This window comes from Penicillium macrosclerotiorum (assembly GCF_028827735.1).
Source record: "Penicillium macrosclerotiorum strain IBT 26536 chromosome Unknown utg000011l_segment0_segment0, whole genome shotgun sequence".
NCBI classification, from domain to species: domain Eukaryota; kingdom Fungi; phylum Ascomycota; class Eurotiomycetes; order Eurotiales; family Aspergillaceae; genus Penicillium; species Penicillium macrosclerotiorum.
In genome coordinates, this window is record NW_026643090.1 from 205,364 (window position 1) to 233,037 (window position 27,674).

General features: G+C 50.4%; 14 protein-coding genes across 14 annotated transcripts; 6 read left to right on the forward strand and 8 right to left on the reverse strand.

Moving 5' to 3' along the window:
* Positions 1 to 1,137: 1,137 nt before the first annotated feature.
* Positions 1,138 to 1,935, forward strand: N7462_011032 (uncharacterized protein; the record flags this gene model as incomplete). The annotated part of the gene is made up of 3 exons (XM_057082746.1): positions 1,138 to 1,381; positions 1,431 to 1,713; positions 1,764 to 1,935. 3 exons carry the CDS (start codon positions 1,138 to 1,140, stop codon positions 1,933 to 1,935), a joined length of 699 nt encoding a protein of 232 aa, XP_056928101.1.
* A 1,471-nt stretch (positions 1,936 to 3,406) lies between these two features.
* Positions 3,407 to 4,368, forward strand: N7462_011033 (uncharacterized protein; the record flags this gene model as incomplete). The annotated part of the gene is made up of 4 exons (XM_057082747.1): positions 3,407 to 3,757; positions 3,812 to 3,902; positions 3,967 to 4,049; positions 4,093 to 4,368. 4 exons carry the CDS (start codon positions 3,407 to 3,409, stop codon positions 4,366 to 4,368), a joined length of 801 nt encoding a protein of 266 aa, XP_056928102.1.
* A 179-nt stretch (positions 4,369 to 4,547) lies between these two features.
* On the reverse strand, positions 4,548 to 5,492 carry N7462_011034 (NmrA/HSCARG family protein; the record flags this gene model as incomplete). The annotated part of the gene is made up of 1 exon (XM_057082748.1): positions 4,548 to 5,492. The coding sequence occupies one exon, from the start codon at positions 5,490 to 5,492 to the stop codon at positions 4,548 to 4,550; it is 945 nt and encodes a 314-aa protein (XP_056928103.1).
* Positions 5,493 to 6,249: 757 nt separating this feature from the next.
* N7462_011035 (uncharacterized protein) lies at positions 6,250 to 7,004 on the forward strand (the record flags this gene model as incomplete). Its single annotated transcript, XM_057082749.1, has 2 exons — positions 6,250 to 6,661; positions 6,748 to 7,004. The coding sequence occupies 2 exons, from the start codon at positions 6,250 to 6,252 to the stop codon at positions 7,002 to 7,004; spliced, it is 669 nt and encodes a 222-aa protein (XP_056928104.1).
* Positions 7,005 to 7,463: 459 nt separating this feature from the next.
* Positions 7,464 to 8,771, forward strand: N7462_011036 (D-2-hydroxyacid dehydrogenase family protein; the record flags this gene model as incomplete). Its single annotated transcript, XM_057082750.1, has 3 exons — positions 7,464 to 8,087; positions 8,234 to 8,539; positions 8,667 to 8,771. The coding sequence occupies 3 exons, from the start codon at positions 7,464 to 7,466 to the stop codon at positions 8,769 to 8,771; spliced, it is 1,035 nt and encodes a 344-aa protein (XP_056928105.1).
* A 950-nt stretch (positions 8,772 to 9,721) lies between these two features.
* On the forward strand, positions 9,722 to 10,246 carry N7462_011037 (uncharacterized protein; the record flags this gene model as incomplete). The annotated part of the gene is made up of 1 exon (XM_057082751.1): positions 9,722 to 10,246. The coding sequence occupies one exon, from the start codon at positions 9,722 to 9,724 to the stop codon at positions 10,244 to 10,246; it is 525 nt and encodes a 174-aa protein (XP_056928106.1).
* Positions 10,247 to 10,657: 411 nt separating this feature from the next.
* N7462_011038 (uncharacterized protein) lies at positions 10,658 to 11,545 on the reverse strand (the record flags this gene model as incomplete). The annotated part of the gene is made up of 1 exon (XM_057082752.1): positions 10,658 to 11,545. One exon carries the CDS (start codon positions 11,543 to 11,545, stop codon positions 10,658 to 10,660), a length of 888 nt encoding a protein of 295 aa, XP_056928107.1.
* An 830-nt stretch (positions 11,546 to 12,375) lies between these two features.
* N7462_011039 (PEX11 domain protein) lies at positions 12,376 to 13,614 on the reverse strand (the record flags this gene model as incomplete). Its single annotated transcript, XM_057082753.1, has 4 exons — positions 12,376 to 12,531; positions 12,760 to 13,134; positions 13,203 to 13,357; positions 13,464 to 13,614. 4 exons carry the CDS (start codon positions 13,612 to 13,614, stop codon positions 12,376 to 12,378), a joined length of 837 nt encoding a protein of 278 aa, XP_056928108.1.
* Positions 13,615 to 14,125: 511 nt separating this feature from the next.
* N7462_011040 (F-actin-capping protein subunit alpha) lies at positions 14,126 to 15,440 on the reverse strand (the record flags this gene model as incomplete). The annotated part of the gene is made up of 7 exons (XM_057082754.1): positions 14,126 to 14,477; positions 14,547 to 14,684; positions 14,743 to 14,795; positions 14,859 to 14,948; positions 15,016 to 15,131; positions 15,256 to 15,274; positions 15,384 to 15,440. The coding sequence occupies 7 exons, from the start codon at positions 15,438 to 15,440 to the stop codon at positions 14,126 to 14,128; spliced, it is 825 nt and encodes a 274-aa protein (XP_056928109.1).
* Positions 15,441 to 15,885: 445 nt separating this feature from the next.
* On the reverse strand, positions 15,886 to 17,859 carry N7462_011041 (uncharacterized protein; the record flags this gene model as incomplete). Its single annotated transcript, XM_057082755.1, has 2 exons — positions 15,886 to 16,665; positions 16,723 to 17,859. 2 exons carry the CDS (start codon positions 17,857 to 17,859, stop codon positions 15,886 to 15,888), a joined length of 1,917 nt encoding a protein of 638 aa, XP_056928110.1.
* A 1,049-nt stretch (positions 17,860 to 18,908) lies between these two features.
* On the reverse strand, positions 18,909 to 20,621 carry N7462_011042 (Zn(II)2Cys6 transcription factor; the record flags this gene model as incomplete). Its single annotated transcript, XM_057082756.1, has 1 exon — positions 18,909 to 20,621. The coding sequence occupies one exon, from the start codon at positions 20,619 to 20,621 to the stop codon at positions 18,909 to 18,911; it is 1,713 nt and encodes a 570-aa protein (XP_056928111.1).
* Positions 20,622 to 21,332: 711 nt separating this feature from the next.
* On the reverse strand, positions 21,333 to 22,485 carry N7462_011043 (phosphatase PAP2 family protein; the record flags this gene model as incomplete). Its single annotated transcript, XM_057082757.1, has 4 exons — positions 21,333 to 21,711; positions 21,771 to 22,110; positions 22,173 to 22,266; positions 22,345 to 22,485. The coding sequence occupies 4 exons, from the start codon at positions 22,483 to 22,485 to the stop codon at positions 21,333 to 21,335; spliced, it is 954 nt and encodes a 317-aa protein (XP_056928112.1).
* Positions 22,486 to 22,764: 279 nt separating this feature from the next.
* Positions 22,765 to 23,637, forward strand: med7 (mediator complex subunit MED7; the record flags this gene model as incomplete). The annotated part of the gene is made up of 2 exons (XM_057082758.1): positions 22,765 to 23,028; positions 23,119 to 23,637. The coding sequence occupies 2 exons, from the start codon at positions 22,765 to 22,767 to the stop codon at positions 23,635 to 23,637; spliced, it is 783 nt and encodes a 260-aa protein (XP_056928113.1).
* Positions 23,638 to 24,341: 704 nt separating this feature from the next.
* Positions 24,342 to 26,419, reverse strand: N7462_011045 (putative C6 transcription factor; the record flags this gene model as incomplete). The annotated part of the gene is made up of 5 exons (XM_057082759.1): positions 24,342 to 24,612; positions 24,671 to 25,398; positions 25,496 to 26,163; positions 26,234 to 26,326; positions 26,410 to 26,419. The coding sequence occupies 5 exons, from the start codon at positions 26,417 to 26,419 to the stop codon at positions 24,342 to 24,344; spliced, it is 1,770 nt and encodes a 589-aa protein (XP_056928114.1).
* Positions 26,420 to 27,674: the final 1,255 nt, after the last annotated feature.

Consider the following 27,674-nt stretch of genomic DNA (forward strand, 5'->3'; position numbering starts at 1 on the left):
CATCTTGAATAAGCAATCACAATCAGTACTAGAAGTAATTTCACGCCGGATCTTAGAATACCAGAAAATAGCAACGATACAGCATTACGGTTTTATTTCAAATGATTTATCTGCTAGTCCACAGCCATTACCCTTACAGTTCTAATGCAAATTTTTAAGCTGTGGAGTCAAATGGATCAGTGCTTTGGCCTTTACCATCCAGTCATCATTTTGGAAGAATGCTGGGGTTTATATAATTTTGAAATTACTCCACATCCAATAGCAAAGTAGAAGATGCTTATCATTTAGCCTTGACTGTTAGCACGTGACGCTTTAGCTTATCATTAATTCCCTCATAAGAATGAACCTCACGTTTACAACTCCCAAGATCCAAGCTTCTTGTTACCATTGACGCATGCTTTGCCAGCTCTCCCTAGGCATGAAGGTCGTTTGTTCATATATATTTTGTTGGGAAATTATGAGCAGAAGTTGCAACTCAATGCTGACTACTGGATAAATTAAATTGTGCGGCAGGCTCGCAGATGAGGGTCTTGGCTCGAGTCCAAAATACTGGTGGCCTTAAAGTATTGCGATGGAGAATCTGTCCCCTCGGCGAACACCCTGATTGGTGGATTGAGTTTTGCATACGGTCATCAAAGACATAGTCACTATCTGGTAAATCGTAAGACTAACGACTTTTCCACTTCCTTTACGAATCAACATCTGTTTTCCTGACGGGAACGTGTGCGCAGCGTCATGGTGTGTGGTGGTGGTGGTGGATTTTTTTAATCCGATCGGTCCTTTCCTGAATAGTCAAACTCAGCTGTGAGCTTCTCTTGTTGAAAATGTACAAAATTCTTACCTTGTACTCTGGGGCCTCTCGGAGCGAATCAAAAGAATGACTTTCTGCGAGATTGCCAAGCCTCCGTGTAGCCTGATACCAGGCTGAATAACTAAGTTAGTTAGTTAGTTACTTGATTAGTCAATTAGTTAACAAGATCACGACTGCATTTATAAGCAAGCTCTCGTTTGTCATCCAACATGCATGCCACTATGACCCAAAAGTTGTTAGGTCAGATGTCGCTTTCAGGTTTAAAACCCCGCAGTAATCAGCAACAAATTCTAATAGCAACGCTTCCGTGAATCTTAAGTTAAATCATGCTCAGTACATCTCCAGTCGTTCTCATTCTGGGTGCAGGGCCGAACATTGGCCAGAGTATTGCACGAGCCTTTGCTGCCAGAGGCTACAAAGTGGCTCTATCAGCAAGATCTCTAAAGGATGAAGACAGCTCTTCCAATCAAGTTACTATATGTAGTGATTTGTCAGACCCCCAGTCTGTGATCAAAGTCTTTTCAAAAGTGAAAGAGTCTCTGGGTGTTCCAAGTGTGGTAGTCTATAATGGTAAGCGTGCTGCCCGATACTCCAGAAGGGAAGTTCTAAGAAATAGCAGCTGCGGCTGCCACCATCAATGATGCAAAGGATCCTCTATCTCTTGCATTGAGTGATTTCACTCGGGATCTCAATATCAACACTACAAGTGCCTTTGTAGCTGCGCAGCAAGCGGCATTGGGCTTCGGAGAGCTTCCTGAGTCAGCTTCGAAGACTTTCATATACACTGGTAATATGTTGAATACCACAAGTCTACCACCTCTCCTGAGCCTAGGTGTTGGGAAGTCAGCTATGGCACACGTCGTTGAGTCTGCTGCTAAGGCTTACACGGATCGCGGTTTCAAGTACGTGTTCACATCTACATTCAAAAGCACAATGATCTAATTGGATTTAGATTCTACTATGCGGATCAGCGAAAGGCAGATGGGACGCCTATGTACAATGAGATTGACGGTGAGGCACATGCAGAATTTTATTTTCAACTCGCTGAGGGCAAATCCCAGGAGCCTTGGCAGCAAACGTTCGTGAAGGGTTTAGGATACAAGCGCTTCCCTATCTTGTCTTAGTAAAAATCAACCCTCTAGTCATGGACTCTGGGGTATCTCCCTTGATCGTTTTTTAAAGGTTTTGTTGTTTTTTCAAAGATTTTACGAACAGTTGCAGTGAGTTTTATGGAATTCAATGAGATTGCGAATTAATGTTCCGTAGCTGCGTGCGATAGTACATTATGTCAATATAGTAGGATACGGTATCGGCTAGGAAAGCTAGGATCCAATGGAACGAGATGCTCAATATAGTGATGTATTGGGTGACTGGACTATCTAAGTGTGTAGGCGGGGGAATGTTGAATATCCCTATCTCGCTGTCTAGCATGTTACGGTGCTGGGTTCCGAGTATACCCGGGATAATATACAAAACACGTAGCAAATCGAGTATCCCTGTAACAATCTGACGCATATAGGGATATGTAGGTCTCGCCTGTATTATGCAGTCTTCCTTCTTGACACATTATTATATGCATTTCCACCGTTCGAGATCATTATTCTAAAAATCATTTCCAGTAAAAAAACTTTTGATGCTCTCCTCAAATCAAATGATAAATTTCGATTCATTGGATCGATTGCAAAAGGTTGAATGGTCCCATAACTGAGAGCGTTCGGCAAGCTGAAAAGAGAAGGCACCGTGAGCCTGGCCTACTCACGACATATTTTCCAAGGCTCAAAGCCAAGATGAACTCAATACCGTTATAAGGCGTGAATCTCCTACATTGGCAGAGCTTGACGCATAACCCTTTCAATAATGTTCCTCCCACTTCAGGGGTTCCATGGCCACTATGCAGTAAGCCCACCGCCCTTATTTAGTTGAAACGCAATAGGATAAAACCCATGTGAGTATTGTGATAGCTTGCGTGTTCAGGCCCTGCTAAATAACTACCGACTGACTTATTGTTTAGTCAACGTGTGTTCCCCAACTTGCAGGTTTGTATTTCTCAGTCTTATCTAGACCCGCTTTCGTTCGGCCAGTACATCGAATTTTCTTTAATATTATCTAATTTAGAATACGGATATTCAAGCCTGAGACAGATAAGTGCACGTGGGAGAGCGAGCGACCTTTCGACCCTAGATATAGATTGGCGATCTGCTTGATTCGAACCCGGTCAACCCTGTCGATCCCAATCTCATGTGAACCCACATGCACCCGGCCTCTTTTGTTCGACACAATACAAGATCTGTCGTATCCAGGCGTATAGCACAAGGTTCAACAGCCATTTCGGAAGTACAATCATGATGAAATAAAAGTATCTGCGGGCCTTAATCTCGCTAATCCCGCTAAAACTACTTGATAACTCTACATGGAAGGGCTTGTTCGGAAAGTTTGAGCAAAAAGGTAGGCGACATGATTATCAAGGAAAACGAACCAGAGTATCTCTGTTGTTGCGGGAAGTGTTATAAGTCTAGGCAAAGCCTCCATCGTATCTCTATCATTTGGGCAGATCAGCCTTATATCCCTTCGAGCTGAGCGGCACAAAGCAAAAGGATGTACAACATGGCCCGCTACCTCTCTCTGGCATTGGTTGTCATTATTTCGAGTCTGCTATTACAGCGGGTCGATGCACAAAACGTGTCGTCGGACAATTGCACGACTGGTGTTCATGCTATCATCTCAAGGGGACAAGGGGCTGGTGATCACTTGAACGTGATGTTGTCTCTACAAAGCCTGATTTTGGAGCAAATCCCCGGTTCTACCAGTCTGGGTCTTCCTTATGACCATGATGCGGACAACAAGTTCACCGCTGTTTATCATGGGGCCCAGCTATTGCAGAAATATGTACGAGAATACGTTGCAAGTTGCCCTGATGCCAAAGTTGCGGTTGTGGGATACTCAATGGTACGTTATCCTATCTGATTGGTCTAAAATTATCAGGGACTAATTTTTTCCAAGGGGGCATGCCTTACAATGGATGCCATCTGTGGGACTTCTTCCGTTGGTTTTATTCCGGTCTCTGCTCTTGAAAGCTCTTATACGAAGAACGGTAAGATAAAATTTGCTAATGTCCTCTCGTGTCAACGAGAACAATATCTGATGAGGCACTCTAGTTATTGCTGTGATCGCATACGGCGATGAAACATATTTTCCTGGGCAGTTATGGAACGTGGGAAACTGTACCCTTGGTATTGGAGTAAGAACAGGTCCTAGTATTTCCATTGCTTGAACAACGACAGGTTGACAAGATACCACAGGAATTCCCTCGCCTCAATCCGAGATCATGCAACCCTTACGAAGCTTCTCTACATTCGTATTGTGACTATGGTGATTCGCAATGTGAGAATACTCTATCTTTGTGGATCAACGGGGGCTCATGGAAACTTACCAACAATCTATTCATAGGCTGTGGTATCTACCCGCTAGACAACAATGCCGCCCATCACACATATATCGAAAAGTATGACCAGGACGTGGTAGATTTCATCCAGAGTCGACTCAAAGAGGGTGCATAGATATTATCTTATATAAAAGATGTGCAAACGAAACTGAGTTCAAGTGCTGTCTGTACAATGATCGTGGAACACAATTAAGACTTTACGTACAAATGGTTCAATTGAGGATCCGTTGTTAGGTGCTAAATACAACATTTTTCCCTCTTTCTATTTCAAGCTTTGAAATAAAAATCACATGTTCATTGTCGAAATAGCTCTTCGGCGTGTTTCTCAACAAATTCCTCGAGCGTGGTCAGTTTTGATGGCATCTGTTGGACAGTCCATTCAACTTTCTCTGTGCTCTGGGGTCCAAAATACCCTGGTTTCTCAATCCACCGCATCATTGCTATCAGGGGGCCTGAGGAGCCTGGTGGAAGATAGCTTGCCCATTGCTCCTCTGGCATTTGCACATAGATGGTTTTCTTGCCTGTAACACGAGTGATGATTTCGGCGGCCTGCTTGAAGGACCAAAAGCCAGTTGCAGCACAGAAAAGAGCCCCTGCATATTTGCCTGGGTTGGCTAGAATGGCCCCCACGTACTTTCCGCTGTCAGCAACCGTTTCAATCATCGGAAGACGGGCATCAGGCGCAACGAAGTTGGCAATAGCGTAGATAGGTTCCTCGCCCTCTGGGCTGGGGATTCGACGGGGGCCCTGGCTGGTGAGGAAGTTTTGCATAAACATTGCCGGGGCAAAAAAGGCACTCTGGATTGGAAGGGAGCGAATGTATTCTTCGACCTCGGCCTTGGAGTCGAAGCCCGGGACGATGCGGCCCCAGAGTCGCTCCGTGGCTACGCAGGTGCTGAAGATTAGATATTGTGCCCCGACTGCGATAGCCGTGTCCGCCACCGCCTTTCCTTGAGCAAACTCTCGAGATTTTAAGTGATCATCATATGTAGAGGTCGTGGCGAGGAAAATGGTGTGGGCATTTGACAGGGCAACGGGAAGCGAGCTGGGCTGATCCACGTCTCCAGCGACTACCTCAACTCCTCGCTTCTGCAGACTCTGGGCTGCTGGTCGTGAGACGTCTCGGGTAATGGCTCGGATGGAGTATTCCTTGGAGAGATTGGAATCGTTGAGGACAAAGTCGATGATGGATCCACCCTGCTGGCCGGTGGCGCCGAAGACGACCAGGAGCTTGCTCATGGTGGAGCAAAAGGGGACCAGTGGAAGTGATAGAATATCTAGGTATCTTGAGGGGTTCTGGTGAGTTTCCTGTGAGAAATCCGTTCTCATGTACCGTCACATCTGCTGATTCCGGCTGGGCTTCAGCGGTTTTTATAGTTCGGAGTCCATGACGTCTAACACCGAGCGACGGACTTAACTCCGGCTTTCCTCTTCTGCACCCGAGTGTCTCGCAACCAGGGCCATCTTTTGCATAAATACAACTGTTGAAGGGGCGAATCAGCTTTTGTGAAGCTCTAATTGTAAAAATGTGCGTTGAATAGTTGGTCTGGTTGATTTGGTTCAATGGATGCAATCGATTCATTGGCGCTGATCAGGGATTTGGGCCGTGACTAGGGCGTGATCCAGCTCACACGGGGCTTTCGCCAGTCGTACATTGCTTCACGTTCCTCCTGCCATTCCCAAAATCCCAAGATCATGAGTCCATATCCGATGAAATCTGGAATCGTCGTGCCGAGCGGCGCTAGCACGCACCCACCCCGCGACTCCGAACTCCGAAGCCCCTCAGTCCTTCCACAAAGTTCACTACATCGTTGCAAGCCCGCAAATTCGGCCATTCCCAATCGAGTCCCCGCGATTACTCAATCCAAATTCATGGCGAGACGACCGTCTTCTGTATTTACTTTGACTTCAGAGTCTGGACACTCACCCTTGCCTGCGCCGCTTTATCTTTTACGCGCTTTAACTCTCCCGACTCCCTCAACGACGGTTTTCCGCCATGGCGTACCAGATTGAGCCCGCCGTCGAGGCCGACGCGCCAGCCCTTGCCCACATCAATGTCGTCAGCTTCCAGGGCCGTGGGCTGCTAAACCAAGTCTTCCCTGAGGCCACTGAGTCCATGCTGGAAGCGTATAAATCGGTCTACACTATGAAGCACTTTTCGAATCCGCAGATACATGTGCTCAAGGTCGTTGACTCGATGACCCAGGAGGTTATCGGCTATGGCCGCTGGCTGGTCCCCGCGTCTCTCGGACTTCTCCCGAGTGCTCCCGTCTTGAGTGAACAAGCACAGGAGGTCGCAAAGGATCCCCTGCGGTTGGCGCCGCGACCGATGAACGAGGCGCTCTATATGAAATTCCGGGGTATGTTGGAGACGTCCCGTCAGAAACACGCCCGCGAGTCAGACATCAGTAAGTCCTCCAATGTGTAGCCTTGATCGATCTCATGATCTGTTCCCCCTGCGCTCTAATCGAGATGGCCAATTGACGCTCAATAGCTCTCGACCTCTTGGCCACACTACCGACCCATCAAGGGCGTGGAATTGGCTCGGCTCTGCTGCGCTGGGGCACCGCGAAAGCCGATCAATGGCAAGTGCGCATCTACTTGGAGGCGACAGGAGAAGGGTATCCGCTATATATCAAGCACGGATGGAGGCCCGTCGAGGAAATCCAATTGGATCGCACGCAGTTTGGCGCTGCGGGACAGGAGACATTTTGGATAATGATTCGCGATCCTATTCCTCCTAGCCAATGATACCAATCGACTCAATACGCAATAACTCAGCCTCACGGGCTCGGAAGATCCGCCTTCTCTTTACCGTGCATGCACTCTCGATCTTGATCGTGGGCTACGCAAAGAATAGAGCCGAGTCTGTAGAGCCCCTCAAGGGCAGTTTCTAGCCTGCTCTCGAGCCCCATACCTCGCACGATAGACCCCCTAATCCATCGCGATAGATTCTTTTCAGTAGCAAACCTGTATAAATGCGTAGCTCCCAGTGCCTCCGCGCCAATTGGGGATCCAGGGATGCGATCGGTGGTGCGATAGACTTGGGGCCTCCGGCTGGTCTGCCGACGCTCGCATCCCCGCGTCTCCACCGGCGCGGGGTTGACCAGGGAAGCTCTGGCTACTGGCGACTCGCGCGCGGTTCAATCTCTTCGAACACTGGATTGCCCTCCTTTTCCATTACTCCAATTCCATTGTGCCGCTCCGACGATGACTTCCAAGCCTCGATTCGCGATCCTCGATGACTACCAAGGCATTGCGCCCGCGCATTTCGCCCGCCTCCAAGACCGTGTCGAGATTGTTTCCTTCCCCGAGACTCTCGACCCGCGCGATCCCGCTCAGCAAGATGCCCTCGTGCAACGGCTACTCCCCTTCGATATCGTGCTCGCCATGCGCGAGCGGACGCCCTTCGCCGCGTCGACCATCGCCGCCCTCCCGAACCTCCGCCTGGTGTTGACGACCGGCACTCGCAACCTTTCCCTCGATCTTAACGCCTTCTCTAAACACGGGATCCAAGTGGCTGGCACGGAAGGTCGGCCACCAGGCGTTAACTCGACTGTACAGCATACCTGGGCCTTAATCCTGGCGCTGGCCCGACATGTGGCGCGCGATGACGCTGCGGTGAAGCAGGGGAAATGGCAGGGCTCTCTTGGAATCAACCTCTCTGGCAAGACACTGGGCCTCTTGGGCCTGGGCAAGCTCGGCGCAGCCGTCGGTGTGATTGCTATCCAGGCCTTTGGCATGCGTGTTCTGGCCTGGTCGACGAACCTTAGCCAGGACAAAGCCGACGAGGCGGCCCAAGCGAACGGCTTGCCCCGCGGGAGTTTTGCAGTGGTTAGTGCTCTCTCTTTTTGACTATTTCGCCCTGACGCATCAATCGATACAAAGAGGGATGAGAGGCGGTAGCGTCAAGAAAGCCTCAAGAACCTAAGCAACGCAAAGATACTGACCAGAGCTTTGTACATTGTACATCTCTCTAGGCTCCCTCCAAATCCGACTTCTTCGCTCAGGCCGACGTGGTCTCGATACACAATGTACTCTCCGAGCGCAGTCGCGGCATCGTCGGCGCCGCCGAATTGGCCACTATGAAGACCAGTGCGATGATCATCAATACCTCGCGCGGGCCCTTGATTGACGAGACCGCGCTCCTGGAAACCCTGCACGCCGGGCGCATCCGCGGGGCCGCCCTGGATGTCTTCGATCCAGAGCCCTTGCCTTTGGACAGCGCCTGGCGCACAACGGCCTGGGGTCAAGAGGGACGCAGCGAGGTGCTCTTATCTCCGCATGTACGTTCTGTGCATTCCCTTTCTTTTGCTTTTTGCTTTTGTTTTTTTTTTTTTGTTCTTACTGGGGTGATCGCCTTCTCGGCGATGAAATGATTCAAGATTGTGAGAGCTGACCATGATTGTGTAGATGGGCTATGGAGAAGAGGAATTGGTTCACGGATGGTACGCGGAGGCAGCGGACAACCTAGAGCGGTGGTTGAATGGGCAGGAGCTGGTACGGAAGATGAACTAGAGCAATCTGCGTTTTAAAAAAAAAAACTGTCTCGATTGAGATCTGGAGGATGTTCGGGATGATGTAGAAAGATTGCAACTCCCGAGAGTTGATAGTAAATATGCTAGGTGAATTCACCAAATCCTCAATTCGTCAATCCCGATTGCCTGACAAGACCCCAATTTGGCGCTATGTATACCATGTATGTTATGTATGCTATGTATCATTCTCATCCTCTCGAGCCACCAAAGACGTGCGGCTCTCTGCTCAATTGAAGCCATGGGTTCTAAAAATCTACCATTCTAGCATTATTTGTTCTCTATCCCTCTCCACCGTCTCTCTCTCTCTCTCTCTCTCTCTCTCCCGTGCATGTGAACCTGTTCCGGACATGTTCCCTTTCCCAGCAATGTGGGGTTGTCCCCGTTTCTCCCACCGAAACGACAGCCCACTTCGGTCGATCGCCCGCTAGAATATTCCTAGTGGCATTCTCCCTAGTTTATCTGAGTGGTCCTAATTGTCCGGCTCATTTAGCTGCAGGGGTTAGCGCCGGGGTCCGTCGTTTAACTCTGTTTAGGGTTGGTTCTCCGGTCTGTTCCTGGGTGCCTCGGTTGGCGGCGTCCGAGGGAAAACCTCAGACGGGAAACACGATCATGCTTGGCGCTAGGAAGGCGTACGTCGACAGGGCTCAAATAAGAGCTCGCTAGATCTAGCATGACTCGTAATTGGGCGGAGAGAAGGGTTCCACTACTTCTCGGTTGAAGGGATGTTGCGTGAAGCATGAGGGCGTGAGGCGTGAGGCCGAAGTATAAACTCCACGACGGTCCCGACGGCATTCCTCATCCTCCTGATCTCTCTTGACCCCTCTCTCTCTCTCTGGAATCCGCCTCTGAGACTTCAATTCTCCTCTCTCTTTCTCGTCTGTCCTTCATCTTCTCGGTCTTCCCTTTCTATCCATCCCATTCCCATTCGCAATGGCTCCCTCGGCCGACCCCGTCCCCGTCCCTGTCCCGGCCCTGCGCACCACCGACCTGCCTCCTCCGACTCATCCCGATCGTCTACAGGTCAATCGCAGCACCAAAGCCTTTGGCAGTGGGGCTATCTCGCTCATCGATCTACCGGCCGGCACGCTCTTCGCCAAAATTACCACCGCCACCCCCGGCCGGAAAGCCTACACCAGCGTTCAGACCGGCCGCGACACCCACATCGAGCTCAACTCGGATCTGGTCTTCTGCAACCACTCATGCGCCCCATCCCTAGTCTTTGACATGGCCCGCATGGAAGTACGTGTGGTGGACGAGAAGCCCCTGCGCGCCGGCGACGCCCTCACCTTCTTCTACCCCAGCACCGAGTGGGAGATGGACCAAGCCTTTCAGTGTAACTGCGGCGCCCGCGAGTGCCGTGGCTGGATCTCCGGCGCCAAAACCATGTCTACGCAGGAATTGGAGGGCTACTGGCTCAATAGCCACATTGCGGAGTTGCTGAATGAACACCGATAGAAACGCAGGCGGGGGAGAAGAGGGGCAAGAGGGGCTCAACGGGTTATGCGGGGCTGGTTTCCCCCGACACGTTGACGACGAAGCACTATGATTGGGACTACAATGCTTTTTTTGGTAGATAGATAAACACATCAATCATATAAAAGGGGGGAGGCGGCAATTTGGGGGACTTGGGGATAAACGAGACGATACAATTAGATACAATGGAACAGAGCATGTGGATTCGAAACAATTCGGAATAATTTATAACAAGTCAGATAAATAATTCGACGACCCCAAGACTCCGAGACACCTCATGCGAGTAATAGCGAGTGATAGAACAAATGATATACAAAACCACAAACAAGTGATACACAGTCTGACCTCCAATCCATTGCTATAATGGCCAAGAAACACAAGGAACCGCAATGCTCACGAACCGCCGCCTGCTGCGCCGGCAATCACCATCATCTGCAACATTCGCCGTCGGTCGACCTCTTTCTTGAGCATCACCAGACAGGTCGCCACCACGATTGCCTCGTCTAACTCCACTGCCTGCAGCGCGTCGTTGTCTAGCTCCAACCGACCGCCATTCCCCGCATCGCACCGGGACGTCCCCGGCGTGCGACTGTCCCGGTCGCGCACCAGCCGCGCGAGAATGCGATGCCCCGAAACGTCTACTGCGGCCTGAAGCGACTTCTCCTTTATCGGCTGCATCTCCCGCGTTGGCGCCGGGGTCGAAGTCAGGGTCGTAGGCTGCTGCTTGTCGTCCTGTGTTTGCAAGACAATCAAGCGTGCCTTCTTCCCGTCCGATCGCTTCTCCTTCTTATAGACCCACTCGAACGAGATACCAGCGGGAGAGAAGAACTGCGCAGTGCGCGAAGTCCATTCCCCAGAGACTTTGATTTCGTCTGGCAGCACGCTGGTCGTCTGGAGCAGGCGCAACACAGGATCCCGCCCCGGTCCGAAGAAATAGTCGGTGCGAATGAGGTTTCCGCGCTTAGGATGCGCAAGCACGCTGTTACCAGACCAGCGCCGGTCGCGAGTAGAAACGTAGGCCGGCTGGCCGTCGGGTTGGCAGATGGCGATCTCGGTCTGTCGCTGAGGGAGTGGCAGTCGACAGGCTCGGATGCCGGCCGCATCGATGTGAAGCACGCGAGAAGGAGAGAAGCCTGACGAAGCGGAAGGGTTGGTTAGGGTATTGAGTGTACTGGAACTCCAGCCGATCGTAGCACTACTGGTTGTACTGGCGGCCGACAGCGAGACGCGAGTCTCCTTGTAGTTGACGTCGACTTCGGTGGTGAGAGTGGTGGTTGACATGGTTATAGTGGTTTGAGGAAGTCAATCAGTCAATAACTTGATGCAATTGTTTAATTTCAGTGAGTATGGGAACTCAGTGCGGGCTCTGTGGATATCTCTCAGTTATTCGCTTCTTCTATCTCTCGTTTTCTCTCGCTTTATATATATTCACGTCGACACACGTGGTATGTCATTCTGGGTTGCCCGTATACGAGACTTGCCTAATCGGGACGACTCGACCATCGCCGCCAAAACTCAAAGTGCGGTTTCGGTAGCTTCATATTTTGCTTGATGTGGCGGCTCCACATCGATGTTTTAGTGAGGGAGCCAATAATAATAGGAGTGGTAGAACGGCATGATCCCATCTCTGCTGCCACCCCGTATTTCAGTGCGGCTGTGCTGTGCGAAGCCTGCCCTCGAACCGTCGGTCTGTGGTCTCCTCGTCTCAGCGTCCCGAATTTTCGGTCCTCTGGATAGTACACAATCGTGCGATCTTGCGAGATAGCCAGGGTACTAGTGGATATATTTATGGATGGTGGAAACCCCGGGAATTTAAACCTCATGAGGAACACGGATTTAGAATGAAGTCTCAACATGATTAATTGGGATGCGTTGAACCACGAGAAATATATAACCGACCCTTTGCTCTTGGAGTATAAAATCAATTACATGCCTCCAGTACAAATTCTCACCTCTCAACACTACGGTGGATACTCTCTGCAGTAACTGGATTATATGGGAATGTAAATTAAGGTCGTTTAATCGCTTTGTATCCCGCCACACAAGATCGGCATCGTGTCGAGGCCCAGAGTTACCTTTTCTCCTAGACCAGAAGGAAGTCCCTCTTGAAGTCAAAATCTCAGCCTTCTTCCATCGAATTGGGCTTGTGGTTTAGTGGTATAATACCCCCTTAGCATGGGGGTGGTCCGGGGTTCGATTCCCCGCGAGTCCATCTTTTTTGGTTCCATTGATATCTTTTTCGGAGCCCGTACTTCAGTATCGTCCTTCTATGGAGTCTGGTGTGGATAAACAACGTACACATATGCCAATTATTTTGGGATTGTTGTCTAATCACCCTCCCTCCCGTCTCTTTCATTTATATTCAAGCAAAATAGGTCTTACCGGGCATGCATCTATCAACAAAACACAATCTAAACCAGTCCATCCCCTAGTCTATTCCTTGCCCCCTTCCCGTCTCTTCTCGCCAATTTATCTAGATTAAAACCATTCTATACCCGCTTCCAGATGGCGTGCCCGGTTAGCAGGGTGCTCATCACCATCGTCACACCCAACACCAAGTCACCGGTGGGAAACCAGTTGAGAAGCTCCGCAGGAATCAGCATATCACAGCTATCGACAATGATCTGTCGCACCAGCGTAGACGAGTGAGGGACCTCGGGTTCTGCTATCGTCGCGGCCTTTTCCTTCTGGCTTTTTTGACCGCTTTTCTTTTTCTGGTCTTCTGCCTTGGGCGACCGCTCATCTGATGTGAAGAGAAGTCCATAGACCGATCCTAGTATAGAGAAAAACAAAGCATAGAACCAGAAAGTGTTTGCCTCCCGCATCACACGCGCCTCCCAAGGCACCAAGTAGACACCCATGGCGTGCAGCTGGGTCATTTATTAGCTCCACCCTGAGGGCACCATAAAAGGGCAAGAGTCGTCGAGGATTCACATACGATCGTCAAATCTTCGAGGATGAAATACAGTCCAAAACAGGTCCACTTGGCTAACTCCAGCCAGCCAGACACAGACCCCATTCCTTCCATGCTGAGTCGCGCAGACACGCGCTGGAAGGACTCAATGAAGCCGAAGAAACGGAAGAACCGCCGTGCTAGCAAGTCAATTAGCATCCATTTAATCGCGATTGTGACCCTGACACACTGCAACACTGCAAACAATAGATGTAAAAGTCTCGAAGGAAAGGGGTATCAACATACTCAGAGCCAATTGTAACTTGGCGGTTGTCAAACGCACCGCGGTGCTGTGGACGGTAAACACCGCGGCGATCTGAGCAACGGCCTGGCATAAACGGAGCGTCTTCTCCAGGCCCGAACCTGACGTGATGAACCGATTCAATTGGGAAATCATTGAGGCGAGTATGGCCTGGAGGTCAACGTGACGGAGAAAAGAGGAATAGTCGGTGGACTATTTTCGAGCCCGTCAACTAGTTCGACGGCCCTGGCGTCCGGTACCCTTGCTTATTCATCGCCTCAACTTGCGGTCCAAATTGTCTAACTTGCCCCGTTGGATTTTGGGGCAATGAGGCTACAGTTTCCCCATCTGACCCCGGAGAGTGCCCAAGTCTATAAAGAACGAACAGGGTGGCGGGGCCTGTAATCGAAAGGAATCCAACTAGAGCGGCCCATCCGGAATGCTTCTGCAGGAGGCCAAAAGTGCCGCAGCTGCCGAGCAGGTACAACACGGTCAAACGATGAACATATATACTTCACATGGGAGGAGAAAGATATACTGAATAGACAGAGGCAGGCTTTCAATCAGAACGAATGATGGCAGAAAGAAAAACACATCTTATTGGGCCAATACATCCCAGGTGAAGGCACACTCGGGTTGTGTCAGCCCGATACATACATCGTCTACTTTATCGTCCCTTGCCGCCCGAGATGTCCTGACCCAACCGATATCCACCGACCTTCTCCCATTCCACCTTCTGCCGCGTAATGGGAAGCTGTCGACGCAGGCCCTTGAATGCACCCTCGGCCATGCGCACGAACGCCCGGTTGAGCTCCTCTTGATAATCACGCTCGGCTGCGGCAATGCGTGAGATGATGGACCCGGCAGAGACGGAGGGTACGGAGATTTGGACGGGCTTGATCGTATTGAGGGAAACGTTGCCGTCTTCGTAATAGTGCACGTCGACATGGATTTTGCCGCTCACCGCTGTGGATGAAGAGGAGACGGGGACTTGATAGATGGCTCGGAACCGACCGTTCCTGTACGAGACAATAGTTAGCTTACGTTTCAGGGTATTTCGCACTATGAGTATCTGGATGAACACGCACCAGAAGTTATTAGGAGAGTAGCGGTTGGCTACCAAAAGAATTGCGACAGCAGAGTCATTTTCAATCGGATACACACCATAGGAACAGCTGGGGTAGTGTTCGCGAGCATGCACACCCAGTGCCTTGAGCAGCGATTTGCTAGTTTGCTGATTAGAAAGACTGGACCAATCTGAGCTTGTGGTTCGGAGAATCTTACATCAGGTCGGCATTTTGAGATTCCAGAGGAGATGATTGCGCATTGGAGGCAGTCTGTTATTCCAAGCGATGAGTTCTCAACATACCACGAAAAGCGATAATCACTCTCCAACCTACCTGTGTGGTATGGTCGACCTCGAACGACGTTTGGGTCTCTGAGTCAAAATAGCGGTTGCCCTCTTCCTTGTTAAATTCACTAACAATAACCTTAGAGTACAACTCATGTCAGTCTGCCAAGACCAGAGAACGCCGGGGTTGTGCCGATAAAGCTCACCTCCTGGCTTGACCCTGGCAGTTTCACAGTGGCCAGCTGGCTCTCATTGTATCTCTCGAAGGCAGGGGCAAGCGATGGAATGATGTCCTCGCCCTCGGATGTTAAGGCTTGTACATCTATCGCCGGAGACCGGGCTCAGTATTCAACACGCGAAGGAATCCGAAGATGCGGGGTGGGGTTGGGGATTGTTGCTAGGTGGAGGCTGTGCATTGAGTTGGGACGAGGAGCAAATGAATTTACCGGCAATAACGTCAGCGAGCTAATGCAGCAAGGTCTTGTATCAGTACATGTCTTCGTCAAGGGCGTCGGGGGTTCAACAGAGGGGTCAATTCCTGGGGAAGGTCTTCCGAATGACATGGGTTGCGTACCTCGCCGGGCGGGGCGCCCTCAATAAAAGAAGACGCAAGTTCAATTGTAGATGCCATGCTGTAAGAACAGAGGGCAGCAGCTACAGGAATCGCAAAGATGTGGATGAGGTTGAGCTTTGTTTGGAGCGGAGACAATTGGGGGGAGCTTAGGGCGGAGAACGATCTGCACGTGTTTTGGCCCGCTTTCGCCAGCCAAAAAGCGCCTGAGACGTCGGAGGTGCATCTACAACTATACAGAAATCCACATTGTTTCCCCGGTCACAGCTCATATAGCTACTAGGGGTTGTTGGCAAAGGAGCTAGCAATCTTATAGAACAACAAACATCTCAGATTGATATTAAGGTATCTTGGCGCTAAAGAGAGTGATATGGTGGTTACCCCAACGCCATGCCAGAAAAAAGCCCATGAAACAAGTGATGAAGGAGAAAAAAACCAGAAAGAAGGATTCCACACCAGGCCAACAATTAGAGAATCATCAGCCAAAATAAAGGTGCATGCTGGGTCACTCGATATGCATGTTCATAAACCCATCACTAGCTTCTGTCATGCCCTGAAGTCCCACACGTTTGGCAGTGCCTGCGTGGGGTGTGTTTCGAGTGCTATTTCCATTGCCATTGCCATTCTCTGTGCTGGGTCGTTCCGAGAAAGGCGGTCCTAGCTTCGACGGAGGGCCCCAGATATTGGGCACAGAAGTATCAACGGTAGAGGAATGAGTCAGCACTGGGCTGCTCTGAGCACTGACACTAGGCGAGACAGCTCGGCGCTTGAAGAGATTAGGATCAAAGTCATCTTCTCGCCGTCGTTTCCTGCAGATCTCGACGATGGCTGTCGTTCCAGGAGCATGCGGGGTTGAAGAACGAGATCGTTGTTTGGAGTCCGCAGCGATGGAACCTATGGCAGTGGAAGGAGTCATGTCCATAGAGATATCGTCGTCCGGCGCGGACGAGGCGCCTGCTTGACGGCTTGGTGGCGGCGTACGATACCGTCCATCAAATGAATTCCAGAACTCGACCCCGCCCGAATTGCGGCTCGCCTGCTTACTGAAGCTGACAGGAGCACTAGCGGTGGTCGATTTTGCCGCAGTGAAGGTGGGATCAATCTCCGAAGAGTCGGCTGGTTCAAGAGGCTTGCGAGATGGGAAAGTACTGAGGGTGGGGGACGTCTCTGGTTCTGTATCACGGACCTGTCGGACCACTTCTGCTTCGCGTTTCATGTCACTATCGACCGGTGCACCCTCTTCCATGAGCGCAGCGCGAATTCGAGCAAAAGTTTTAGTCTTGGGCTGATACAAACAGTTAGAATTTTCAGGATCAGATGGATTCGGGAAAACAGAACTTACCAGAAGACTACCTCGTCGGGTGACAGCTCGACGAATTACGCCCAATGGTCCTCCATCTGAATGAGATGCGGCAGTGGGACTGCCTGCTCTGACCCCTCGGCCTTCCCCGTCGTCGCTGAGATCGGATAACCGTAGATCCCTCGTTCCAAGACTCAGGCTTTCCCTTCGCGAATGAACCGAATGGCGTGGGGCAAAATATCCTGCCGTCGGATTCTCCACGCTTTTGACGACCGGCGGGGATTGAGGGCCTGGGCTTGGCTTCGAGCTATTACCACTGGCACTGCTGGAGCTGTGTCGACTGCGCCCTTTGCGAAACCGAGCCCGCTGGAAGCTCATTAGACTTGCTGCAGCTTGCGAGTAGCCGCCCATCCAGTCATTCCCAGGACTCTGGGTGCTGCCTCCCGCGAAAGGACTGGGTCCGCTCATTCGCGCCGCCTGCGGCGTATTGAGCATTATATCATCGCGATCTCCCATCATGGCGTCGTCATCATCATCACTACTGCTGGTATCGGATTCCATCATGTTAACGCTTGAAACCGAGCTGGATATGGCGGTCCGATCTGCTGGGCCGGAGGTCGAAAACGGAGGAGCCGAAGTCAGGCCGGGTGAACCCCGCCGTTGAGGGATCATCATACCACGTCCACCTACAGTTGGAGAAGAATCCGGCGAGGATTCCGCCAGAGTGGAGTGGTGGAGATTCGTACAGGCACGGGAGAAGTCGAGGCCTCGAGAGCGCCGCGGCAGGACCGAACCCGGGGAGCCATAGATTTGTGAGGAATCGAGTTTGGGCGAAAGAGGGCCGTGATTGAGGAGCGAGGGGGAGAGAGAGGCTTTTGGGGGCAGGTTCAGCGACAAGCTTGACTGGTGCAGGCTCGATCTGCTGGGAGTTGCCGGCAAGGAAGGGAGTGCGCTGTCGTCTTTGCTGGGCGGGCGACTCAAGTCACCAGTCGCCGGCTGGGTCGTGGAGGTCGGTTTGGAGGCATCAGACAAGGACCGCGACTTGGGCGATCGCGCGGCCGACTCGCCCGACAACCCAGACAGTTCTGGCGGTGCAGGTTGTGATAGTTGCTGGCTGAGTTTGCTCTCGAACGCGTGGGCTGACGTGCTGCGTCCGGCAGAGGGCCGGACTTGTGCCATTCTCCAGGTATCAATGGCAAGCAAGTGACCGGCCCGAAAGCATTTTCATTCGACTTGAAAGGGTTGGATACCTTGAAACTCGGTTGGCGCGAAGTTGGGAAGTGGATGAGTTGATGGGCGCAAGTTAAGCGCTCCGAGGGACTCGTTCGCTAACCGAAAGCGGAGTTGATGCCCCCGCACTTTTGTGGCGATTCCCAAACCTGGACGAGCGCCCAGTTGGATGATTTGATATTGTGAGCCGATAACTAGATTTAGCAAGAGGTTTAGGCCAAGAGTAGGACTTGATATTTTGTTGGAAAGGGGATTGCTTTGATCTCTGACCAAGAGCATCAGACATTAGGAGGGAGACGATGCCTCTTAGTAACCGACCACGATCATAGGACGGACACGAACTCCGGGTTCCTTGATTTGCACGCTATTTAACTTTCTTTTTCTCCAATACACACAAGCGGCATGTTAAAATTGCGAAACGGAGGTTTTGATTCTCTATGTGCCTTGTAGACTTAAATCGGCATGCAACTAGTGGGGTTATCAAACTATAGATGTAGATGTTGATTGCGAAGAACTGACTGGAGCAATAAGAGCAGTCATAGTGTAAGCATAGACTGACAAGTACACTGAATTTGGCCAGATTTATGGTTTCGACGATGAGGGGACAGATCGCAAATGAGAAATGACGATGTGCATGTACCTGGGCCGACTTGGAGAAACTTTGGTAGTGCTCATTGATTCAAGATGAGACTATCTTCCTCTGCCATACTCCCTGGGCTTGGAAGCGGTAGATGTATGTGTACCTTGGGAAGCGAGATTGCTAATATGTAACAAAATACTCGGCAAACATCAAAAAAGCAGCATCTGCGGTGATGAGATGCTATTTGAAATTTGACATTTGAAAGACCAGGACCAGGACCAGGAGGTTTAGGCTATTCAGGAGGAACGGGAGGGATACTTTGAAAAAGATCTTGTCAAGCTCCGCCTTGTCTTGGAAATTAAACGTAGTATTTGACTGATACGCTAAGATAGATATACATTATTTGATAAGTTTACAGTCAAGCCAAGCTCATGGAGGTGCTGATTGGCGACACATAGCACTCCCAATCATTGCATTCCATTTGCCGCGCTTTGAGCATGTCGTTGTCGCGTGCTTGCCATACCTGAACAACCACTGCTCGAGTTCGAGCGATATTGGATATTGTCGATTCAGCCATTGCAGAAAGCGCTCTGAGTACTGTCGACCGGCCTGAAACCGGGTTTCCATCGCCGTCTGACCAGAGTTCGTCTCGAGAGGGGTCCAATTCCACGGCCGCGACAAAGACTGGCCACGTCACACTGGCCACAGATCCACGGTCAAGTAGTTCTGACACCAGATGTAGAATTTGTTGTACATAATCAACTACTAACGGGGTGGTCGGACAAGCCCCATGAAGAGTGCAGTTTAGGTAGAGAACAGCTGCTAGTCGTTTAGCTTCTGCAGCAGAAGATAGCATTTCATCATCTTCGTCCCCAACCTCTTGGATGAGATGTTCAAGTTGGTGCTCGAGTGATGCAGCCCGGAGAGAGAAAGAAGACTTGGCACCATCGGAATCAAGCTGCCGTCTGGCGCGGCTCATTTCGGTGATAGTTGACAAAATGGAGACCAATTCGGGGCTACATCCCATCCAAAGATCAATTGTTCGGTTATCAGTCTTCCAGTAGTCGCTGCCAAAAAGAACCTCTTCTCCACAAGCAGTTCGACCCATAACGTCCTGAAAGGCGAAGAAATGTTCTGCAAATGTGGTGACAGGGTCTGGTGCGCCTGAAGTGTGGGAGGTGGTGCCAGCCTGCTGTCTCCGCAGTCGAATGAGATCTTTGGCCCCTTTGAGATGTATTGTCCAATGTTGATCACACTTATCAATGATCTCGTATAAACAAAGCATCATCATGATGACTAGCACTTCGGGGTCTGTGCAACATGTCGAAGGCCCTTCACAGGCTAGGCGGCGCCGGAGACCTCTCAAGGTCTCGGTCTTGAGACGAAGTCCAAGAGAACTATAAGATGGGTTCAACCGGGACCAGTGGCAAGCTCCAAGGGCTTGAATAGCCCTGAACAGAATCGGCGAGGCAGATAAAGCGAATGGAAGGATCACAGAGGCGAATGGCGAGGTAATCGTGGAACTCGCGGTCGTGCGGGGGCAGACTTGTTCAAGGTAGTAGTCAAATAGCTCTCCGTGTCCAATTTCAGAGATAGCTGGGAAGAGTGCAAGACTAGGCTCAGGCTTCGAATTGAGGGTCGTGAAGAGCCGGTTTAAGTCCCCAACAGAGTGTATACGAATTGACGGTTGGCTGGCTAGTCTCTGAGAAGAGAAAGGGATGATAGCCCGCTGTTCATTCAGCATCACGTCTACAAATTCTGGGTTCTCGAAAGTGGCAACTCCGCTGTTTATAAAGCCCCAAGGATAAATTGGTGGTAGGGGCTGTGCCATTTGGCTTGTGTCATCAGATGATGACGCGGGAGAAGAAGCTTGAGGGCCCATGGATGTGGTAGGCTCGGGTCGAGATTTACTCCAGACGCCCGCCCGTCCAAAGGCCATTCCTCGACTAACAAACTCAGACTCCCATTTGAGAATGAGGTTGGTGGAACAAGGTAGTCCTTTCTCCCAACACCTGGTGCAGATGGGCTTCTTGGTGTCGCATCGGACGCGACTGGCACGGCATTCTTGACAGCCGTTGCGACTCCTAGTTTTCACCGGAGCGGTTCGGTCGGCGGCTTTCCTACGCGGCATTCGGAATCAAATATGTCTGGCACAGATGATTTCACATTTCCCCTTTGAGGGCCATCAGGTGGCGGCGGACTGGCACAATCGAGCCTAGTCCTCGACTGAATGGAGGAGGTGGGCTGGGTGTCTTCAAGTAGATCCGATCTGATAAGAGAGAATGACAGTGGTGGAGGTGAGATGTGAGGGTATCCGCCCTCGCTCGGGGCAAATCGAGGCTGTGGCAAGGATGGGCGAAGAGGTGAAGAAGAAGCGAAGTGAAAAAAGGGTCCCCGCAACCCGCAGGCGATAAGATCGAAGCTCGTTATCAACGTTGCCACCCCGCAGACTCCGCAAATGTCCAGGAAAAAGCCGAAGTAAAGAGTGGAACTTAGATCTATTCAAATGGTCTTTTGATTGGCATAAGTCTGGGAGAAACAGTTTGTATTGTATTTGATTATTCTCATGGATACTTGAAGATAACGCGTTTGATCACCACATTGACTAGAAACTAGTACATAGAGATATTTTCTCTCTCCGGAAGGGGTCGCGTCGTGTTAACTGGATCAGAAAACTGCGAAGGAATTAATTCTTTGAACATTATACCGCATAGAAATTGATATATTATTGTACACCTTCTAGCTAATATCTAGAAGACTCAGGTGGCCTTAAAACACGGGAAGGCGCCGTAGCCTCAGGGCTATGGTCATCATGAAACGACAGGGAGCAAAGGCAAGGAGACTAATTCATGATTGGTGAATTTGTCTCTTCCAGCTGATAATTCTCATCAGAGCCAGTTCCTTCACGTTGGATGAAGGGGCTGGATATCGCCTGCTCCTCATCCTCCAATCGGCTAAATCCATCCACACCGGAAAGCTCAACTTTATCGTAAGGGGTGTCACAGTTGACTGATCGCAGCGATGGATAGTAACGACGGTAGGAGAACCAGCCCACCAGCATTCCCAGGAACCCTCCACACGTTACATCCCAAACGTCATGACGGTAGTCATCTAGACGGGAAATCGCAATTAACGCAGCACAGAGAAGGGGGAAGAAGGCCAATAGACACCGGCCCAAATCTGCCCGAGGGCGGAAGATATGCATCTGGCCACAGGAGAAGCTATACGTATTTTATCAGTGTTTTACTCGCGCAGCCTTTTGGATAAATAGGTTACATACAGAGACAGGTAGCCCAGGCCGCTAAAAGAGAAGCTGCTATGCCCACTAGGAAAGCTTCGCCATCCTTCTTGTAGAATATGCTGATTGGTCTCGGTACAGACAGTCCATGCGACTAGCATGTTATCGGCAGTGCCCCGGGACGGCTTGCAACGGGACAGGAGATCTGGACGAGGTCGACCGACGGCATTTTTGATCAGGTCCGTCAGGAAAGAGGTCATCATAAGGGCCACTAGTAGCCCGAGAACGGTGACTTGTGTCTTTTGGACTCCCGGGTGAAACTTTGCGGACCAGGCGAGGATTATGAGGAAGGGAATGACACCGGCGTAAATGACAGACATCACTGATCACAGGCACTGTGAGCGCACAAACAAACGCCTAAGGTATACTTAAGGGGTTGCGTACCGACAGGGACTCGTTCATGGACGGCGAAAGGGTACTGAATGGCCTTATTATCAAGGGAAAACATGCGATGGAACGGATTCACAAAGATTTGGATCTGGCGTGACGGTATAGGTTAGATCAGAAAGTCTTTCCATATATATGTTCCATATAATCTGCAACAGTTATGACTGACCAGCAACCAGCCCATGGCCAGGAACCCCAATGCCAAATAATCGGCGGCATACGAGCGATGGTAAAACCGAGCTGCTGCGCCCGCCAGCCCAACGCGATGCAGGATCGGAGTAGACCCCGCTCCAGAGCTGCTAAGAGGCATTCCTAGCAAAGAGAGAAGAGGACCTTATTCCAGGCCACAGTTGGACTCGTCGTGCATGTCGAGCAGCGTCGGAATGAAAGAAAGAAACAACGGAGTGACGAGTGCCAGGCGTCGCAAGCACAGACCCACTTCCCCGTCCGCGCTCTGCGCCCAGCATCCGACATTTCCACCACTTTCAACAACCCCGACTCTCCTTTATTCACCCCTCAATCCTATCGCTGGTCGACCGGATTCAAATATTCTGCGTATCTTTGAAAAGTCTACTCTCATTGACATATCATGACTGATTCGAATCAACAACGAGCGGTCACTGCTGCCTTTGCGCCGCCGCCGCCCTTGTGGAAGCATTTCACACGTGAGAACCTCGACAAGTTGGATCAGATTAAGGCCGAAGCTGTCAAGGACAGAGAAGGGCTATCAGAAAAGGACAAGAAGTGGTTACCGGCCGAACTACGCAAGTTAGATCTGCCGCCGGAGTTACGTTTTATGGTGCCGCCGGAGATACCCACGGGAGAGTACTCGGTCTTTGGTGAATTACAAACGGTACGGCTAGAGAAAACCGGATAAAGCGAGAGAGAGAGAGAGAGAGAAATACTGCCTGGAAGAGACGCAGACATGCTGACTATGCCTTAGTTATCGACCACGCTACCATCTCTGAAAGAACAAGGGATCGACCAGCTCTACCCAGAGCCCACAGACACCGCTCAAGCTCCTTCTACGTCCCCCCAAGGTATCAACCACGCCTACTACCTGCTCAAAATCAGCAAGTCTCTTCTTCTGAACTTTCTCGAGTTCGTCGGCATCCTTTCGATATCGCCCGAACAATTTGAGTCTAAGGTACAAGACTTGCGCAACTTGTTCATCAATGCCCATCACCTTTTAAATCTGTATCGACCTCACCAGGCTCGCGAATCCCTTATAGTGATGATGGAAGAGCAACTAGAGCGCACCAAGAATGAAATTCAACAGATGGACAAAGTCAAGGTGGATATCGAGGATCTCCTATCACGACTAGAGACCGAGGGCCGCCAGATGAACTCCACCAAGCTGCCTGAGATGTCGGGCCAACTTAAGGAAGTTGAAGAGCGTGTGAATGATTCGCAATTGATCTGGAATCTTCTGGACAAGGAGGAGCTATTGTCGCATAGCTGAGCAAAGCCCTCCAATTGGGACTAGTCACGGCCTGGCTATCTTCCTTGGTTACATTGTAAATGCCCGGCTTTATCGTGTGTCTGTCCCGTGATTCTTTTTATGATGAGATGCCCGATGTTTTGATTTCAACCCCATATGAAAAGCACAATTCTTACCTCGTGTGCTTTTTTTTTATCATAATCCGGGCTTTGTTCTCCTGGTCTTGACCAGGCTATGTGGCTACATTCTGGGATCTTTTTGCTTTTCTGTGATGGCTGGCTATACTTGTGGATCCAAGTTGCTAATTACTGCCTTGAGAGTTATAGGCAGAGCAATATTTGCAAAAGATGAGATAACGAGATTACAAATATAATGAACATAATTTCAAAAGACACCCTTGCTGGTTATGCTTCTGAGCTCGATGTAAATGAACCTTGAATCATTGGAATATTGGAAAGTTGTAGCTGCCAGTCAAAGTCCATCTCTATTTCTTGTTGATGGTGGGGGCCGTTATTAAAATGGTAGATAATAGTGGAGTGTCAGAAATAAGGGTGTTCTATGTTTATAGCTATAAATTATACATATCCAAGGCCGTTGTACATGTCCCTGCGTTCCCAGAATGTTGCGCCGATATCCTCAAATCCCCAAACTCCCATGGCATAAACCGTCTTAAGCGATTGAACAGCTCGATTCAGAAAATTCTAAAGGTAAAACCCTTGGAATCATCACTGAGGTAGACTTAGCCCAGTGCTCTGCTCACGCCATGCCTTATCAATGGCGCACTCAGCCAACTTCTTAAGCTCAACCACAAAGTCCGCCACGAGTTTGAAGTGAACAATCTCGTTCTCAGGAAGCTTTCTTGAAAAAACACGCTCCATCATCACGGTGGCCATATTAAGGCGGCCTAAATCATCCCGTGAGCGCGGATCTAGGGGATTCTGGAGGATGCTGCAGAATATAGTAAGGAGGGCGGACATGGGATAGAAGATCAAAGTCCTAGACCAAGAACTGGTCAGCAATAACGATAGTAGGGAGAGAGGAGGAAGAATCGTACCAGAAAATGCCATCTACCAAAACATGCTCTGCTGCTTCCAGATAGCAGAGGGTTGAGCGACTTGCCTCCACGGAAAGCGCTAGACTCGAGCTCACTCCGTCCATCATCCCACTTCCCTGCGTCCATGACTTGCACCGACTGCTCGCCTGGTGAATGACGCTCATACACAAATAATAGTTCAGCCGCAGCATGACGGAATGCATGCTCATATTTGGGTCAGAAGTCTCCGGAGAAAATGACATGGTGGGACGCCATGTCACCGGGATTGAGAGTCGCCATTCCTCGAGCTCGTCGTCCAATTCTCGAATCGATTTCAAGAGGTCGGCATCGGACTTGGCGAGAGCACTCACAGAGTATAGATGGCTATGTGCACGAGACTTGATCATGCTCAGGCGGAGATCAAAGGGGAACGTAGGTTCTAAAAGTGGACTATCGTCTTTCTCTGGGTCGATAAACGCTCGATCCAAATAACCTGCGGGCAGAGTCAAGTCGCAATTCTCATCAGCAATGGTCGGCGGCTGTCCGGTGCGAAGAGAGACATCTTTGTCAAACGTGTAGCATATCCAGAAGATATTGCGCAGTTGCTCTTGTCGCCTCCGGCTACGCTCACTGACGTGATGATCTCTATTGTATGTAATATTGGCACCCATCATGAAGAGTTGGCGCGCAACAATTGCGGCGAAGTAATTAGTGGCCCGCATATTTCCAGACGAGAGCTCATAGAGAGTCTACGGTTTTAACCCAGACAGGTTAGCATGCGCTAAAGAAAGACAGGTGTATTCACAGCGAAAGCGATGATGTGGAAGGGGAAGGGGTCTGTCTTACCAGCATGGTCACAGCCTGTAGGCCATCTAGATCTGCGGGTTCTTGTAATATCTGAGCAATGAGAAATTGGCCCTTGCTCGCAAAGGCATCGTGATCAACTGGGGCTAGGCGATCGCAAATCTGAACCTGCTCCTTGACTGGAGGAAGACGACAAATAAAAGCAAGAAAAGCCATGATACATGCTCGGGTGCTAGCCTGACCCGGCCTGAAGGTTGACTGTGGTTGATGATATGCTGCGCTGATGGTCTCCTCAAATAGCTCGACATCGACGACTGGAAAGAGCCGCCGCATCACTGCAGATTTCCTATATGCTTCGAAGTACACCCGCACGATACGGTAGTCAGGTAGCTCAAAAAGGCTTTGGTTAGGCATATTCACCAGCAAGGCATTTGATGAATGGCCTCGTTCTTTCTCCCAGGGCACTCGTGTAGGACTGAACTTGTCACTTGCGATCATCTGACCCGTCCGGGACTGAATCCATTTTTGACCCTCAGGAAGAAGGAAGGGAATACCCGTGAGTAAACTGATCACCCCTAGCTCCCGGCCGGCGAAATGAACACCCACTGGGGCTGAGAACATAAACTGATTGCTGCTGGTGCTGGTGCTGGCGCTTGGTGAATTACTGGCTGTTGTGTTGTCATCTGGGATCTGCGCGAGATTCGGCGAAACTAGATTCCACTTAGCATGGTCTCCGGTACAATGCCATGTCTTTGGAGATAGGAAGAATAGAGCATATACCGGATCGGGAACCCTGAATCAGATTCTCTGCTAGAAGCTGTTCGATCCGACTGATGCGGTCGGACAGGCGCGAGGCTTTAGATTGACTGATAACTGTAAGTTAATTTTCGTAGAACAAAGATATATTAACTAAAAAAGATATGGGAATTTATAGAGCATATTCCCCGGGCACGTACGATCCATCATTTTCAGCTTTTCGTTTCCTCTGTATCACTCGATCAAAGGTACAGGGGAGATTGTGGTGGCTGCACCAGTTGCATTTCGGGACAGCGGCGTCGCATTTGATCTTCCCCCGTCAGCATCAACCTTCAACATTCGAATTCGCCATCACTCTACCTTTCTTTTATAGCAGGAGTCGCAGGCACGGGCCGTGCGCCTGCGCGGTTCTTCGTCTGATGGATGAGGCATGGAGAACTGAAAGATCGAAGGCGATCTGGGTTCGGTGAACCTCTTGCGCTGAGTCAGCGGATACCGGCGACTCGGTTGTCCTGAAATTCCGGGGGTTGACGAATTGGAGACACTTTTCAGTGGTCTTCGGGGGAAGAGGGAGTCGATGAGGAAGAGCTGATTTATTTGAAATGATGACCAGTTTCTACACAGCAACTGACGGCTAAGGGTGGTTGTTACAGAAGAAAGTGCTGACAATGATTCTCTATAGTCTACAGGGCATGGATGGCGGCCACTGTGAGACCAACAACGAATTATGGAATCGTCAAATGATAGAACTCCAGGACTACGGGGCTATGGAACAACCAAAGTGATCATTACCAAATGAGACATCCACGATAGAGCCCAACCCGAACTCCAGATATTGTTATTGCGAGTGCCTGCGAACCTCGCAAGACCCTTGTCTGGCTCCTTTTCGACGAGCGCCCTTCTTGATGTTACATTCGGTGGGTTTTATGGGAGAAAACTTCTGGATGGTCCCTGTCTGGCGATCTGACGATCAAAGATCCATGCAGAACATAATCCAGGCGTGCCGATTCCTTGCTGGTTTACTTGACCACACAACAGCAACAATCGGTAGGATCAAAAAAGCATGTTTCGTGACAATGGCAGTGGCCATCGCTGCGTCCACATTCCGTTTTGCCGCAAGGTTTTGACACCGCGTCCTAGTAGCTTTGATGATCGCCGCTCCAGCCGGTCTGGGGAGGATGTAGTTAACAGGAGAAATGAAGACCGAGGCAACCATGATGAGTGGAGGGGAATACGCTGCTCCTTTCGATACCCAGGAATTCGGAACTGGAAGAGCCTGCTCGAATAGTCAGCGAGTCAGCCACATACAAGCATATACCTTGGAGCACACAGCGCACCTCAGACGGACTGTGGGACCAAGACGGCTGAGACTAACGGCGGGATTTGGTTGATTTCCGGCACAGACGAGCAGCCACGATACTTCACAGTCCTTGCTCTGGAGCTGTTGCGAGCCTTAGGCGACAGA